Raw genomic sequence first — 18,555 nt, forward strand, 5'->3', positions numbered from 1 at the left:
CTGTAATTGCTGCAAAAGGTGGCTCTACAAAGCACTGACTTTGGGGGTGTGAATAGGTATGCAAGCTCAAGTTTTCTGTTTTTTTTGTCTTATTCCTTGTTTGTTTCACAAGAAAAAACATTTTGCATCTTCAACGTGGTAGGCATGTTGTGTACATCAAATGATTACAACCCCCCCAAAATCTATTTTATTTCCAGGTTGTAAGGCAATAAAATAGGAAAAATGCCAAGGGGGTGAATACTTTCACAAGCCACTGTATATAGATAGGTGTGTGCCTTTCCAATGTTTTATTTATTTAACTAGGCAAGTCAGTTAAGAACAAATTCTTATTTTCAATGACAGCCTAGGAACAGTGGGTTAACAGCCTGTTCAGGGGCAGAACGACAGATTTGTACCTTGTCAGCTCGGGGGTTTGAACATGCAACCTTCTGTTCACTAGTCCAACGCTCTAACCACTAGGCTACCCTGCCATGTCCAATCATTTGAATTTACCACATGTGGACTCCAAACAAGTTGTAGAAACATCTCAAAGGATGATCAACGGAAAGAGGGTTTGAATATAGCAAAGGGTCTGCATACCTATGTAAATGAGGTATTCTGTTTATATATTTAGAAAAACTGTTTTTGTGTTGTCATTATGGGGTATTGTAGATTGATTGATGAACAATTTTAGTGTTTTAATCTATTCTTGAAATAAGGCTGTCACGTAACAAAACGTGGGAAAGGTCAAGGGTTCTGAATACTTTCCGAAGGCACTGTATTTGTATCTGTTGTTGAATACACGTTGTTTAGTATATTTTGTCAATTTAGTATGTTAAGTTTAATTCTCCGTGAGAAGCAAGTTCATTTAAAGTTATATGCAATTTGGTTTATGTAGATACAACATTTCAATGTTGTTAACACCCAGTAACCCAAAACCTGATCTAATTAGTGTGGTCATACGGAGTTTGCAGCACATTTGCAGGAAGCAGTAGAATGTTCGCCACATGTTTCCGACAATTGTTTGCCATAAGTTCACAAGTCGCCGCAAATATGCCAAAACATTTTGCCACGACACTCATTTTTGCATGTGAAAATATTTATTGCGGCAAATTGGCCAAAGGTTTGCCAGAAGCCTGTTTAATTTCAGTAAAAGGGAAATCATGTTCTCCACACCATGGAGACAGAAAATGGCGCTTGGGACACTGGAGAGAGCAGTCAGGGTTTTTCCAATCTGTGGGCTGAAATTGGAAATGAAGGTCAGACCATCCCCATTCTGATGTCAATAAAAGTCAGCTCTCCTCCCTTGCTCCACTTCGCTGACCATGTATTACTTACTGTCTGTTCTGTTCACGTTGGTGCTAACTGATACAGTAGCTGTAGACACCATGCAACAGAATTGGACTGTATGCTATGCAAAGAACACGAGTGTGTGTGGAGGTGATAGTGTTTTGAACACTATTCAGAATAAATTGTAGCCTACAAAGTGCTGTATGTCCATGAAATGTTATAGTGTCCACATTAATAAGAAAGCCTGCACGTGTTTACGCACAGAACTGCTTTTGTGTCTTTACCTACACAATACACAACAAAGTACTTCATGGCAATAAAACCATCTGTTACGGTCTCCATATTAGGACAGCCTGCAGTGTATTCTGCACTAAACTGCTTGTGTCTTCTATATTAAAGATCACATTGTTTTTGTCTGTACTTAAATGAGCTTAATCTTTAAAAAATTTTTTTTTTTACCCATAGTGACCTCCACAATCTGAGGGCCAAAATGCCTTAACAAAATAATGCTGCCATTCTCCGAGCAGTAAGAGAGCGCTGATAGCTATGTGGATCCAGATCACATAACATGATTTATGGTAAGAGTGAATTATGGAAACACTGACCTTCCCTTTACATTCCATCAAACTGATTACTGGCCAGTGAGCTGCAGTTGGGACACGCTCCACAGAGCACCATGTCAGGCTTGTTTACATGCAATGATACAGCTGGACGGTAAACAGTCGATCCATATCAGATATGGCTTTGATATATGAATAGGAGTCACAACTACTGTGTGTATGACTGTAGAGCATGCAATGTCCTACTCATGGGATTATAGCTATTATGAATACTCTGAAGCACACTGTCTAACTAATTATCCTATCATATCATATCACTTATTTCTGTTGAAGTATTTTGTTCTGCATGGAAAATATCAGACATTTCTCTTAAATGCTATATTATGGAAATATGACGTTTTTTCCCCCCTCCCTTTTCTAACAAGATGTGACGACGAGCCCACCTTTGAGATTTTCTTATATTGAAAAATCTACATCGCCTCCACCTTTGTTTGCACTCTCTATTTGCATATCAAAGGAAACCCGTCGGGACCTGCTTTGCATATTTAAATCTGATTAGAAACTTAAAATGACTATGTCAGTAACGGTCGAGTTTTCATTTCTGACTGTATGAGGACTACCTAGCCTGTATAATTAGTGGCAGCATGTGTAGTATACCGAGAAACAGAACAAAATGGTATAAAACAACAGACGACGCACCTTTCACATTGCCTTTCATTAAGCATGTTCAAAGAGTCAAACCTAACCTTGCACCTCGAAGCCTGCTCAGTGATAAGTCCCTTAGAACGATAAAGATACAAATATGTATGTTTTGGGTAATATTCCTTAACAATGACATTTAAGGTCTACCAAATTCCAACCGTCTTTTTCTGAAGGGATTTTTTTTCTCAGAAGTTTTGCGGAATAGTTTGAAAGGAGAGTGGTATGGGTCAGGGTCGCTTCGTTATATGACAAAAACAATCCGTCTATAACTGTCTTACAGTTGAAAGTCACAATAGGGTAAGGTGATATTCTATCTTCTCACTTGACAGCAGATATGTCTCTGGTTGACATGTTGTTCTTCTAATTCTGGGACTGGGGGTGTGATCTGAAACAAAAGGAAATGTAACATGATTCTGTGTGTGTTTTTTCACTTATGGGAATGATGACAGAAGCCCATATGTCTTAAGTTAAAACCCCATGCATCTGTCACATGTGACCAGAAACATAGGCCTGTCAGTGAGGCCTATATCAAGAAATAAAAAAACACTTTGAACCCTATATCTCGACTTCTCCAATTGAAAACTTTGACAAGACGAGCGACGCTGCGGCTGCACACTGCACAGACAGTGTCTAAAATATGAACTAACTACGTGATTATTAATTGGGTTCGTTCTATGATTCTGTATTCCGCGCTGCATATCGTCGCCGGGCCTCAGCGGGATCATGTCTGCCCCGCGCTGTGTCGGGGGGGGGGGGGGGGGGGGGGGGGGGGAAGAGAGTCTGGAAGGCTCAGCCATTTAGAGTGTGCCTCGACGTGTACGCATCAGCATACCAATGAGCGGGGTTAAGAAGGCACGGCTCCTCCAGGAGACTAAGCGCTCGCTCTCCTCCTTCTGCAGCCTGAATCCACCGCGTCTCCATGGACTTATTTCCAACAAAAAAAACTCCTAATATGGGCTTATGTCAATCACCCCAACAGACAGGGAGATCTCCACTGATATGAAATAGTCATACATTTAGAAACCAAGGGAGGACGGCAGGACTCCGCCGTCTCCAACTTTTCAAGTATTCAAATGCAATTCAATTTACTGTAGTATGGATACTTAGAAAAAGTGAATTCTGTGTAAAAGAGTAGCAGGTTCTTACATGATATGTATGAGTAGGCCTATGAGTAGCAGCTGGAGACATTTCCTTTATTTGAGCAAACATCTCTATTTTGGTGACAAAGGGCAAAATTTGTATCCTTAAGAATTCAAATGCTTTTCACAGACATCCTTTCTGTTTGTTTGTTTGTTTGTTTGTTTTTGATATGTGTCCAAATGTGCAGGAAAACAATTCCAGAGCATATTTTCTCTTACACAAATGGACAGGTGCGAAATCTCTGATCTTTTTACGACATATTCTTATGGCAACTCCACTTGACGGTTGTGACACTGAATGGAGAACAAAAATGTTCTGTCGCAGAATTGGATGTATTTGTAAAGTGTTGGGATGCATTTAGCTAGAAACATGTCAGGACGCTGAATCGTAGGAGACGCGAGGATATTGCCAGAGAACAGTGCGCCTGGCGGGATGCTGCCAAAGAACAGACACGTTATTTCACCTGGTGCGTATTATCTCATGACGGGAACTGAGTGACACAAAATAATTTACCAGTAAGCATGTCGCCCCTTTGCTTTCCAATAATATGATACATTAAAACTGTCCCCTTCAACGTTTTTCTTTGTCATTGTCGTCCAGCGAAAGCCTTCAACGCCTTTTACATGATGCGACAATCATCAAATGTTCTAAAGATGTCAATTCAATGAGTATCTTCCCATCATTCCCTGAGTCTGGACTTCTTGATGACGGTGTTTGAGAAGCAAACATAGGACACACAATACCACAGAGGATACTGTCCATGCACTACCTCGATTACTGCACATCTACCTCCGCGGATCCATTCTCCACCAGGGTCACAGCACATTGGGGCTTCTTTCACTCAGCTTAGACTAGGCTACATACTGGGCCTGGGCCACAATGGAGACAACGCAGGATACCAAGGAGAGATGGGGAAGCCACAGGGGGGCTAGTCGGATTGATCCTCCCATCAGTGACCCCTTTTCTAGTTAGCGTTTTATTGACTAGCGATGCCGAGAAGAGAGAGAGAGAGAGAGAGAGAGAGAGAGAGAGAGAGAGAGAGAGAGAGAGAGAGAGAGAGAGAGAGAGAGAGAAAGAGAGAGAGAGTGAGAGAAAGAGAGAGAGAGAGAGAGAGAGAGAGAGAGAGAGAGAGAGAGAGAGAGAGAGAGAGAGAGAGAGAGAGAGGGAGAGAGAGAGAGAGAGAGAGAGAGAGAGAGAGAGAGAGAGAGAGAGAGAGAGAGAGAGAGAGAGAGAGAGAGAGAGAGAGAGAGAGAGAGAGAGAGAGAGAGAGAGAGAGAGAGAGAGAGAGAGAGAGAGAGAGAGAGAGAGAGAGAGAGAGAGAGAGAGAGAGAGAGAGAGAGAGAGAGAGAGAGAGAGAGAGAGAGAGTGAAAATGAATGAGAGTGGGAGGTGTGTGAGAGAGAGAGAGAGTTGGGAGGGGGGGTAGAAAGTCTGTCCTGATAATCCTCAGAGTTTTGGTGAAAAGTGATCACTTTGTCCTATTTCTCTCTCTGCGTGTTGCTCTGCCATCTGGGCAGAGGGAAACTCTTTGTTAAACTCCTAGACCAAAGTCCGTGGGGGGAAGTAAGCCATGACAACACCATTTTTAGGCCAGGCGCGTAATAAGAAGTCCTCATTTAACCGGTCTCCTCCCCTTCATCTACACTGACATTGGTAAAGGATCATAGCTTTCACCTGGATTCACCTGCCAGTCGATGTCATGGTGAGAGAAGGTGTTGTTAATGTTTTGTATACTCAGGCCATCCCTCAAAGAAGAAAAAAGATATATAATTCCAATCCTTTTAAAAACGGAACATTACTTTAACCATTACCGTGCCTATTTCATTGAGAGAGAATCAAATGCATTTCAGAATTTAACCATATTGAAAACTAAATAAAGAAAGAGATGTTTCCTCAAGTCTATGATCGTATGATATGAACAAGAGAGGGGGTGCTATGTTCCCATGCAGCCCCGTGGAAAGGTGTCCGGTGTCATTACTGTGGAAAGCCTGAATCCTGAGAGTGACTTAAAAATTAATGAGGGAAGGACTCTGACTTTTAGTCCATGTAAAAATTTCATTAAATTGTATTATTCAGTTGTCACTGTGGCTCTGAATTAATAACACCCAGGCATCATGCCTTGAATTAATATTTTTCACCTTTTTTCCCCCAGAACCAGCAAAGAACCAGGTTGAATAGAAGTGTTCGCGAACATACTGTATATAAAATAGTACATTTACCACATTGCATGACATACTCAATCCATTAATGTTTGTTGCAGCACATCAACAATTCCATATATAGGCCATACAGCACATACTCAAATCAAATCAAATCAAATTTTATTTGTCACATACACATGGTTAGCAGATGTTAATGCGAGTGTAGCGAAATGCTTGTGCTTCTAGTTCCGACAATGCAGTGATAACCAACAAGTAATCTAACTAACAATTCCAAAACTACTGTCTTATACACAGTGTAAGGGGATAAGGAACATGTACATAAGGATATATGAATGAGTACCTTGAACTACCATACCTAATACAGCTTGGATGTCACCTAGCCTTGGAACCTGAAACCAGTTCCGTCGAACATTTGCTTTAGGCGTTGCCTTGAACGTGGATTGTGGAAGCTTATTGGACGCCCAATAAAAGACGGAATAGAAGAGAGAACAAAGACGACAATGTGGTATACAAGCACTAACCTGAATCGTGGCAGAGTATAAGGAAAAGCTCTGACTTAACCTAGAACTACAGCCACAATAAGGTATACATTCAATTACAATAACGTGAGAACAGGACGGTGAGGATGGAGTCTTCCTCACTGTGACTGACACATCATGAAACTCAGGTTGTATGTGTGCTCTCAGACTGTGCCAGCCCACTGAGCCTTTGTATTGACTCAGGGAGAAAACACAAGTCTAGCACCACTCACTGAGTAGCAAGATATGTAATCACACAAATCAACAAGTGAAACAAATCACTCAAGTGCCATAAGTCAATCTCTGCCCTCAAACAAACAGGTACAGTACAAATGACGTGGTCTGATGATGAAAGGCTTTCTTTTGGTCAGTGACTGAAACGCTGTCTGAAACAGTGCTGCGGTAATCACAGCAGTGGTGAGCTGAAGCTCTGAAACGATCCTTTTCATACATTATTTCCCTCTCACGTCAACAAGTAGAGGGAGCAAAGGGCTCCACTTCCTTTCCTCCAAACAACCTTCACCCTGGAGTCATCACAGCAGCAGCAGTGTTGACACTACTTTAGTTCCTACTGTTGCAGCTACAAGCATGTTGGGAGCTTCGATAAGAGCGGTGGACAACAAAAACTAGGGTGAAAGACGTAAGGTTTTGCCCAATCCACAAACACAACATCCTCCACAGATTGGTGACGTCAAACGGAGTCGGATATAACGGGCGAGTCAACTGTGATTGTGGCTAATACCCGAGTTCCTTTACCCCGATTGATAGGGTTAAACTAGTGGGGAGGCTCTTACAAAGAGTCTGAGCAGGGCAGGCCAACAGAGTACACCTGCTAATGGAAAAAAAGACTGGTCTCCTCACACTCACACACGCATCCTCCGCCACTAACTACAACCTCAAAGAGCACGGCGTCGAGATGAAAGATACGACTAGTGCCTATCTGCACAATGAAACGCATGCACAAAGGGAACACGGACTGACACCGTTCAAAGCTAAGTTCAAAGCTACGTGCTGCCTGCTTCTCACACCCTCTGGCCAGTGCATTCTGATCATCAATAGGACTATAATGTTGTTCTGTCACACCTGCCCTGTCTCTTGTGAGACTCCCATCCCAGAGCACATCTAGACGGAGAGAGCCCTGATGCAATTAACAAGGGCCAAGGTGAGGAATTTTGGCTACACAACAGCATGAAACCAAGACATGGTCTTGAGGTATGCTTCGGTTTTAGCCTTGAGAGAGAAAGCCTTGCAGGGAAGCAAAGTAAACAACTAACATGTTTGCTGTCGGGAAGAACAGAGGTGAATGCTGTGCTTCAACCATATTGTAATTCTAAAGAAGGAACAGAAAAGGTGAAAGGGTTTTTATGGCAGCTCCATGTGTTCACTCTTTATTTCCCAGAAACCAATGTGTTTCGGTTTGGTTAATGGTTTATCTTCAGGTGGAATGAGCGAGTAGGTTTGTCTAAAGGGTCTAAGGCAGTAATGTGTTGTGCTTCTTCTTTCATGAACAGAATAAGTTGGCAAGCATTCTTCTATAAGTCTTTCAGACGAAGGACACCCTTTTGGTAAGCATCACAAGGTCATCACAAAGTCATCTAAAGCAAGGAGGTATTGTGCCTCAACTTGTTTAAGATTGAAAGATGTGTAGCAACCAACAGCCCAGGTATACAAAGGACAAATGCAGCAAATAGAATAAACACATCTGTACATACACCACAAAGAAACACAAAGTAACCTTGTACATTTTCACTCCAATATGCTCTCAAACACACTTCAAGAAAATACATTGGATTATTGGGGAAAATGTGTAACACTTTACTTAAAGCAGGCAGTTATAATGCTTTATATCTTGTTATAAGCATCCTTTACGATCATTTTTCTTTACAAGGCTTATAACATGTCTTTCTATGGAGCAAATCTTCAACTGGCCAAAGTATTTTTTCTTCATTATCTCATAACACAGTCATCATGCTTCTAACTGAGCTGCTAGGCTCATCTGGGGGAGGTTTGTTTTGCTTCCTGCCTGTCTGCCTGTCTGTCTGTGCTGCCTGCGCTGCCTGTGCTCCGTGCAGAGTGACATTGAGCCTCACCCTTTCCGGGGATCTCTCGTGTTTCACTCCAGTGCACATTTCACTGGTCTCTCCACTCCTCCGTCAGACAATGAGCTTTTTACTGCATATATTATCCCTGTTGTTGTTACACTTATTGTTCTGTTTTTTTTGTATCAAAAAAAGGAAATGAATTATTAATAGTAGCAGTCAGATATTTATGAGATGTTTTGTATTTGGGATATTTTACCTGTCGTCCATCATTTCTGTCAATGGAATGAAGTGGAATGATGAAGTTTTTCATTCAGTTGTCAAATGTGAAATACATTCTTGGTGTGTTTTCTCTGGTGAGCAAAATTGTGTTGCTTTGAATATGGTTGCAAAATATCGATGTGATTCTGTAATAGGAGCTTCCAGGTGAACAACAAGGAGAGCAGTCGTAGGTAACGTCATAGAAATATTAACTTTAGCCATCTTAAATTCCACCATTAGAGGTATACACACATACTGTAAGATGTGTCATTTGCACATTGACATAGCACATGTTGTGTTTGCAGCTACTCTTCAATTCGGCTTTTAATGAATCAAATTGATAACAACAAAATGTTGAAAAAATAAACACTAACTACACATCTAATGTAATATCATAAATAAATGAAATATCATTCCATCAAATCCCAATAAACATATTTGAATTGAGTCTTCTCCAGCAATAATAAAACCGTTTACACCAACATCTTCTTTGAGGTGAGTGTTGAGGACACAGATACTGACCATCTGATACTAAACAGTGATGAAGATGTCCAACTGTGCTGTCATGATTATGTTCTTCCTTTATACCCCAGTCAACAATTTCGGGAGTTTTTGTTCCACCACCATGACTCTTAAATAGTGATTACTGTGCCCCCTACTGGTTATAGAATAACACTGCACTATCATTTTGGACGTTTAGACGGAATGAATATCACAGACAATTAATAATTCCACTATAATGACTCCAAGTATACAGTTAGTGACAGATCAAATGACTTTCTGTGTGAAACCAGGATGGATTGATTCATTTCCTCATCTGATCATTTACACAATCTGACTATTTTAGAGGCCGGTATTAAAATCAAAGAAAAGGCCAATGGAAAATACATAGGGGAAATTGTATCAATTTGTCAGCGAATTGAATTTGGATAATTTGACACAAATAATTTGTTACAAAAATACATGTTTCCCTCAGTCTCGGAGACAGTGCAAAATGAAGACAATGACAGGTGGAAACGGCCTATCAAACCGTATTGTATCGTTGTTATATAATGATTATTAGTGGCAGTAAGCAGATAACCATCATTCTATCAAGACTGTACTTGGGTTGGTGGTTACCCAGCTAGCACAGTGGATCTGGGCAGATTCCGGCTGAGTGTCAGACTCGGCCGACGTCATGTGGCCCGAGTCTGAGCTGACTTCGGCAGTATTACTTATGGCTAGGATGCGGGGATTGAGCTCGGACTGATTCCGGTGTGGTCTGATCCGAAATTATTACTTGGGCGTCGGGCCGATTGAGGCTAGTCTCTGGCAGATGATTACACGGGCTGCTTTATATAATTAACATTTCATTATTTATTTTTCCATATTTTCTCATTGTTTCTGTGATCAAAAAATACAATTAACATTTAAATAAAAAAACGTAAGAGTCCTGTGTAGTATTTTAGTATTTTGATACTTTGTGCAAGGCAATTAATAACCATTCAAAACTTTGTGGGTGGAGCTTCCCGAGCGACGCAGCGATCTAAAACATTGCATCGTAGTGCAAACTGCGTTGCTTCAGATGCTGGTTTGAGATGCGTGCCGGGCCGCAATTGGCCCAGCGACTTTCGAGTAGGGGAGGGTTTGGCCGGCCGGGTCCCATCGCGCTGTAGCGACTCCCGTGGCGGGCCAGGTGCATGCACGCTGACACGGTCACACAGGTGTATGGTGTTTCCTCCAACTGAAAATGTGTTTTTTTGTGGATGGGTATAATTTGTATGTACACAATGTATAATAGTAATATTTAAAATGACTAAATTGGGTCATTTGTTTACATTTATTAAAGTTGCATTGGGCCGCTTCTGGGTGGATTCTGGTAAGATACCGGTAAAGTGGCTGAATTCTGGTAGAGGGAAACGGGCCGATGTACTTGGGCCGATTCTGGGCAGTCATTCATTTTGATTCCGGCCAAGTCCGACACCCGATTCCGGGCCAAGAGGGTATTGTCAGTTCTGGTTCGTTATGTCATCTACACACACAAAACAAGTGAATGTGATTTAGAAACATACTTTCTCTTTTACCAGACCACTTGTACATTCATACCGAACATCCAGATATTTGATATGTATAAAATAATATAATTGTTGAAATGTATGATGCAGTCATTGATTTGTGCAGAATCTCACCCGCATCTAAATAAGAGTATACTATTTGTGTTGAATCTCACCCGCATCTATATAAGAGTATACTATTTGTGTTGAATCTCACCCGCATCTATATAAGAGTATACTATTTGTGTTGAATCTCACCCGCATCTATATAAGAGTATACTATTTGTGTTGAATCTCACCCGCATCTATATAAGAGTATACTATTTGTGTTGAATCTCACCCACATCTATATAAGAGTATACTATTTGTGTTGAATCTCACCCGCATCTAAATAAGAGTATACTATTTGTGTTGAATCCAAATAAATCAGAAAAGTGTTTATACAAACAGTATCCTTGTTCAGTAACCTTATTCAGTAGCCTTGTTCAGTAACCTTATTCAGTAGCCTTGTTCAGTAACCTTATTCAGTAGCCTTGTTCAGTAACCTTATTCAGTAGCCTTGTTCAGTAACCTTATTCAGTAGCCTTGTTCAGTAACCTTATTCAGTAGCCTTGTTCAGTAACCTTATTCAGTAGCCTTGTTCAGTAACCTTATTCAGTAGCCTTGTTCAGTAACCTTATTCAGTAGCCTTGTTCAGTAACCTTATTCAGTAGCCTTGTTCAGTAACCTTATTCAGTAGCCTTGTTCAGTAACCTTATTCAGTAGCCTTGTTCAGTAACCTTATTCAGTAGCCTTGTTCAGTAACCTTATTCAGTAGCCTTGTTCAGTAACCTTATTCAGTAGCCTTGTTCAGTAACCTTATTCAGTAGCCTTGTTCAGTAACCTTATTCAGTAGCCTTGTTCAGTAACCTTATTCAGTAGCCTTGTTCAGTAACCTTATTCAGTAGCCTTGTTCAGTAACCTTATTCAGTAACCTTGTTCAGTAACTTCATTCAGTAGACTTGTTCAGTAACCTTATTCAGTAACCTTGTTCAGTAACTTCATTCAGTAGCTTTGTTCAGTAGCCTTGTTCATCTCCTATTCACTACTGTATTATTACACTCACCACAGCCAACTGTTCAATTAAAAAAACATACTTAACAAATCATGCTATTATTACTCTGCTGTTTAAAATGTCTAATTGAATGACCTTGAATAGTGATACTGATGAAATTTACTGAAAAAAATATGCTACTGTGCACAGCTGTAAAGTTTTGCTTAGAAAATACATACACACACTTTCTCTCTCTCCCTCTCTTTTACAGTGAAATAGTTGGCATCAATCTGACAAAACTCAAATAACTGGTAATTTTGAATACAAGCACATCTCTCTTGCTCTGTCTTGGTTTGCCCTGGCTATTTGCCACATCATAAAAAACAATCACCAGTATCATATCCCTAACATTTAACCAGGTTACCACATATCCTCATACAAAAAGCACCACTACAAGAATATGACAATATCAATTACATGGAACCAACTGATTTCCCATTCTTCCAAAGTAGAAGAGATCAGCTGAATATATGGTCCAGGTCAAAGGTCAAATATCGTCTCCCCCGCATTTTGTTTCCCAACACAACAGCCCCTCAGGCGCTGCTAACGTTCTCTTTCCTGCATCTCCATCGTACTGGGGGTAGGGGGCTGTCAGTCCCCAGGTGGAGCTGTTGAGTACTGTTCAGCTCCTCTCCCCCACCAGCTAGTCAGTCAGTGTGTCCAGGAGAACAACGCTTTGGGTTATTCATCGATTGCCTATTTCAATCCTAGCGAAAGCTTCTCCGTGAACACACACACACACACGCACACGAGCACACACACGTACCAACGAGTGGACACACACACACACACACACACACACACACACACACACACACACACACACACACACACACACACACACACACACACACACACACACACACACACACACACACACACACACACACACACACACACACACACACACACACACACACACACGCACACGAGCACACACACGTACCAACGAGTGGACACACACACACACACACACACACACACACACACACACACACACACACACACACACACACACACACACACACACACACACACACACACACACACACACACACACGCACACACACACACACACACTCCAAACGCAAGCACACCTATAGGCTTATTTATGATGAGCATATCATCTTACTACTACAGTATGAATACCAGCCGTGAGGCTCCTTGTAAAACATCCTAAATCAACACATTTAATGGTATAATATATAGATAAAAAAACAAATGAACAGATGACTGAATAAATTAATGGGAAGTACTGACTACTGGTTGTTCTGTGGGCTGCTCAATTGATTCAACAGCATGCAACAGTTTGTGTGTGTGTGTGTGTGTGTGTGTGTGTGTGTGTGTGTGTGTGTGTGTGTGTGTGTGTGTGTGTGTGTGTGTGTGTGTGTGTGTGTGTGTGTGTGTGTGTGTGTGTGTGTGTGTGTGTGTGTGTGTGTGTGTGTGTGTGTGTGTGTGTGTGTGAGCGCGCATGTGTGTGTGCGTGTGTGCATAACTGTAAAATGTAAAAATAAATGTCATTATAACATGATTGTGTTACTTGTGAATGTGTAATCAGTTAATCTGTGTGTCTACGGTGTGCATTCATTCACTGTGTGTGATCTGTCACAGTATTAGTATTATGTAAATAGATAAACACAAACATCAACACACGGTACCTTATGGAGATAAAGAAAGACCTTCAACCAAATAACAGGTTCTCCCACAACCTTGCAGTGTCTCAGATTAAAAAGGCAGTCAGCTCACCTTGAATTCTTCAGCAGGATCCTTGACGTTACTTTGTACACATCACGTCAGAAACATGTGAAACACTTCTCAGGCTTCACTACTTTTTTTGCCTGTAGTGAGCCTCACAGGCTGCGTTATTTCTGAAGAGGTGTCGTTTCAGAATGAGGGGTGCTGTAGCTCTGCTGGTGTTGCTGCTCTGTCGGTCTGGGACACGGGCTCAGGGAGAGAGTGGAGGGGATAGAGAGAGTTTGGTGGAGAGCCGCGGGACTGGAGATACAGAGTTGACAAGCAAACAGACGACCGGCCAGACCATCACAACGCCTGATATCTGGGGTGAGGTAGAGGAGCTTAGAGACGTTGTGGATAACCTGGGAACCATGATTTTGGAGCAGAGAAAGAAGATGAGGAACATGGAGAAAAAGATGGAAAGAAGGTGGAGAGAAAAATGGCGAAGAGGATCTGAGGCCAGACTGGAGAGTGAGAATGCTGGTATTTATGGAATTTGGTTAATTTAGAAGTCATTTCAGTGGAGGATCAACATGTTTTTGAGAATTGTTTTTTTTCCCTCTCCCATAAATCCAGCTATGGGGGCCAGACTGAGTGTCATCGAGAGGGAGGTAGAGGACTTGAAAGAACAAAATACAGGTCAGAAGGCTGTTTTGTAATATAAATTAATTTGTTATAATGAGGTCAGTTCAGAGGAGGATCATGAACTTACTTTCTTCCCACAATTCTAGCCATGGGCGCCAGACTGAGTGCCAGTGAAAGGGAGGTGGAGGAGCTGAAGAGAATAAATGCAGGTAATGTAGTTTGTCCACCAACATCAGTTGTTTCTCATTAGAAAGAAAGGGTCACGAATAAAACTGTATTTGTAAAATTGTCTATGAAGTTGTTTATAGACAGTTAGTTATGCATATTTCTCATATGAACTCACTTTTCATGGCTGTTTCCCATGCCATTTTAGCCCTGGAGGCCAGAGCGACAGACAGTGAGAATGGGAACACAGGTAAAGGACCGGATTCCCGGATCGTAGGCGTTTGTTGCCATTTCCTACTCCTGTGAACTGTCATATGCCTTAATTACAAACATGTCTGGGATCTGTTAAATGATGACCCTAGTTTTGTCAAGAGGAAAGCACTGAGCTATGTAGGGAGAAAGGCAGGATCTCATGTTTGAGATAATGAAGGGGGACAATAGAGAGAGACTACTTCCTGGAGGAAGATGCCATGCTGACTCATTCGTTTCCATGGGAATTCTTAAAAAGATGGATGGGGCGAAGGATTAAGAGGGTGTGAACGATGCTGAATGGCCGTAAACAAAGAGCCCTCTAGAAAGGGCATTTTTCCTCCTACTTGTCTCCAAAATGTAAAAACAGGTTTATCAAATTTCAAAGAAACATATCTTAATTATATGATATTATATGCCATTTTGAAGCTGAGTCTGTACTTTTATCAAATGTAAAAGAAAGACAATCTTGAAAATTGGACATAAACTCACCTTCCTGAGTTCAGTCACATATATGAAATCCTTCTGGTTAAAACAGAGAGTTTAAGCTTCAGTTGACTACTCTGTCTTTTTGTAATGGTAGCCTTAGAGGCCAGACTGAATGCCAGCGAGGGGATGGTGGAGGAGTTGAGGAGAGAGAATGCAGGTAAACTCCATGGTGCATGTACTGTAGGCCTGCAATTGCACATGCTTGTAATCTAATGGAATGGCTGTTGGGCTGTTGGCGAATCAGTGTTGTTTTTTTCTTCATTGCCGAATGCGTTTGTAATATGATAAATGTTGCAGATTGCATCTTTGCTTTTCACTTAAACCTTTTGTTAGGATTTCATTTCCATGTTTTTTTTAGGTGATTTTTGTCTTCATCAGGCTCATATTATGCATTTAACATGTTTGTTTTTGTCTTTAATCAGTGAATTTGAATTCCCTCCTCTGTTTTCATAGACAGACCAAAGGTGGCCTTCTCTGCTGGTTTGACTAATGATGGATATTTAGGACCCTTTAATAGTATCACCACACTAGTATACAGAAGGGTCATCACCAACATCGGCAAGGCCTACAACCCAAATACAGGTACAGAACACACACAAAAAAAACTTTCACCTTGTATTCAAATGTGATCTGGGATCAGATCATGTTCACATTAGACATCTGCTATCAGACAGGTGTACACATGCATTGTGATTGTGTCATCTTTATCCCATATAAAAACATGTAGACAACCAGCTATTCCAGCGTTGCTAACAGTGTCTGTGACAGTCTGTTAACTTATTTTACTCTCCTCTGATGCAGGTGTCTTCACAGCACCAGTGAGAGGACTCTACTACATCAGATTCACTGCCATGGGTCTCAAGGGTCCACCGTCCATAGATGCCTATATTTACCACAACGACAAGAGTGTCATGTTCAATCACCAGAACAATGACAATGGGCGTAATAGGTTCTTGTCTAATGCGTTGACTCTAGAGCTGGAGGCCGGGGATGTGGTCTACATGCGTCTCCCAGTGAATCAGGAGCTCTATGATGAAAAGTCGAGTAACTACAGCACCTTCAGTGGCTTCCTGCTCTTCCCTATGTGAAGGGAGCACTCTGGTGTGAGTTTGAGATCAATCAATTATCCAGATTATTTCTATCATTGATGTGAAGCGACTCCTTCACTCCGTCCAGGCTTTTCCTTGTATTTTTGACAGTTAGAATTGCAGAGAGAAAAGGAAATAAGATAATAAGAATCATAAACATGAATGATTGATTTGATTTGAAAATGTAAAAGGTTGTGACGTTCATGTGTTGATGGACATGATAAGAAGTCCAGACCCCTCTTTGACCAGGATCCAAGTCAAAGTGTGTTAACTGTTAACACAACGGCGCTTGTCCTAGTAGTGGTGTTCAAGGCACACTCAGGTTGACATTAAACAGGCTGTGTGTGTCTCTCTCCCTACCTCCCCACGGTAAGGCCTCCCACACCAACACAAAACAGCCTCTTCATCTTTGTCGCCGCTTGTGAACAGAACTCAGAGAAAAAAGACATCACATGTGGCGTTCCGAAAGGTTCCGTTTTGGGTCTGGTACTGTTCAGTTTATACAGTATATGTAACCCCTTGGCAGCGTTATCAGAAAGCACGTAATTGATTTTCACTGCTACGCACAGAAACATTTCTGTGTCACCAGAGTATTTTAGCTCCACAGATAAATTCGTAGACTGTATTAGTGGTTTAAATACTTGGATGGCTCACAACTTCCTCCAGCTAAATCAAGACAAGACTGAGGTACATATTATTGGAGCCAATTATTACAGAGAATTTGGCTCACATTTGAATTCACGGGCAGTAAAGATAAAACACCAGGTACAAAACCTAGGTGTCATTTTATATTCTGAACTCAACTTCAAATCACACATTAGGAATGTGACCAAAATAGCTTTTTACCACCTGAGGAATATTTCCAAGGTATGGCTGTTTCTCTCTCAGGCTGATACAGGGAAACTCTTTCCATGCTTTTATTACAAGCAGACTACTGCAATGCTCTCCTGTCTGGTCTACCCAAGAAAGCCATTGGTCAACTGCAAAACATACAGAACGCTGCAGCACGGGTACTGACCAAGACCAGACAGAGAGCACACATTACACCAGGTTTAAGGTCTCTGTACTGGCTGCCTGTGAGTTTCAGAATTAATTTTAAGATTATTTTATTGGTTTTTAAATCAATCCACAATTGTGCACCCTAAAACATGTCAGACCTGCTTTCAGAGTATGTCCCTCAGGCCCTCTGTCCCCAAAGCCTAGGACCAAGAGGTATGGAGAGGCAGCCTTTAGTTATGCCCCCAACCTCTGGAATAGCCTGCCAGAGAACCTGAGGGGGGCTGAAACTGTGGACATAATTTAAAAGAGATCTTTTTAGTTGTTCAGTCTTTGTTATGCTTTTTTTATCCTCTTATTTCAGTTTTTTTTTATTAATGTTTTTCCTTGTGAAGTGCAGTGTTGCATTTATGCCTGAAATGTGCTGTATAAATAAAGCTTGATTTAATTTGATCTAAAAGGCCCTGCTTAATCAAAGGCTTTATGAATTAAATATCTAATGTGACTGACACAATATGATCAGTGGATTAGTGGATTCATCTACTTCAGCCACATCTGTTGGTGACAGGTGTATAAAATCAAGCACACAGCCATGCAATCTCCTTAGACAAACATTGGCAGTAGAATTGTCTTACTGAAGAGCTCAGTGACTTCCAATGTGGCACCGTCATAGGATGCCACCTTTCCAATAAGTCAGTTCGTGAAATTTCTGCCTTGCTAGAGCTGCCCTGGTCAACTGTAAGTGCTGTTATTGTGAAGTGGAAATGTCTAGGAGTAACAACGGCTCAGCCGCTAAGTGGTAGGCCACACAAGCTCACAGAACGGGGCCGCAGAGTGCTGAAGTCCTCACTAACTAGTTCCAAACTGCCTCTGTAAGCAACGTCAGCAGAAGAACTGTTCGTCGGGAGCTTCATGAAATGGGTTTCCATGGCTGAGCAGCCGCACACAAGCCTAAGATCGCAATGCCAAGCGTCGGCTGGAGTGGTGTAAAGCTCGTCGCCATTGAACTCTGGAGCAGTAGAAACACGTTCTCTGGAGTGATGAATCGCGGTTTACCATCTGGCAGTCCAACAGACGAATCTGAGTTTTGCGGCTGCCAGGAGAACACTACCTGCCCGAATGTATAGTGCCAACTGTAAAATTTGGTGAAGGAGGAATAATGGTTTGAGGCTGTTTTTCAAGGTTTGGGCTAGGCCCCTTAGTTCCAGTGAAAGGAAATCTTAACACTACAGCATTTAAAGACATTCTAAACAATTCTGTGCTCCCAACTTTCTAGCAACAGTTTGAGGAAGGCCCTTTCCTGCATGACAATGCCCCCATGCACAAAGCAAGTTCTGTACAGAAATGTTTTGTCAAGATCGGTGTGGAAGAACCTGACTGGCTTGCACAGAGCCCTGACCTCAACCGCATCGAACACCTTTGGGATGAATTGGAACGCCGACTGCGAGCCAGGCATAATCGTCCAACATCAGT

The 18,555-nt window shown here is 41.6% G+C and overlaps 1 protein-coding gene across 1 annotated transcript; it reads left to right on the forward strand.

Annotated features, from left to right (window-relative positions):
- Nucleotides 1-13,591: 13,591 nt before the first annotated feature.
- LOC124008883 (cerebellin-4-like) lies at nucleotides 13,592-17,493 on the forward strand. The gene is made up of 7 exons (XM_046320479.1): nucleotides 13,592-13,993; nucleotides 14,087-14,149; nucleotides 14,242-14,304; nucleotides 14,469-14,510; nucleotides 15,093-15,155; nucleotides 15,452-15,580; nucleotides 15,800-17,493. Exons 1-7 carry the CDS (start codon nucleotides 13,666-13,668, stop codon nucleotides 16,084-16,086), a joined length of 975 nt encoding a protein of 324 aa, XP_046176435.1. The 5' UTR covers nucleotides 13,592-13,665; the 3' UTR covers nucleotides 16,087-17,493.
- Nucleotides 17,494-18,555: the final 1,062 nt, after the last annotated feature.

This window comes from Oncorhynchus gorbuscha, linkage group LG21 (assembly GCF_021184085.1).
Source record: "Oncorhynchus gorbuscha isolate QuinsamMale2020 ecotype Even-year linkage group LG21, OgorEven_v1.0, whole genome shotgun sequence".
In the NCBI taxonomy this organism is placed as follows: Eukaryota; Metazoa; Chordata; class Actinopteri; order Salmoniformes; family Salmonidae; genus Oncorhynchus; species Oncorhynchus gorbuscha.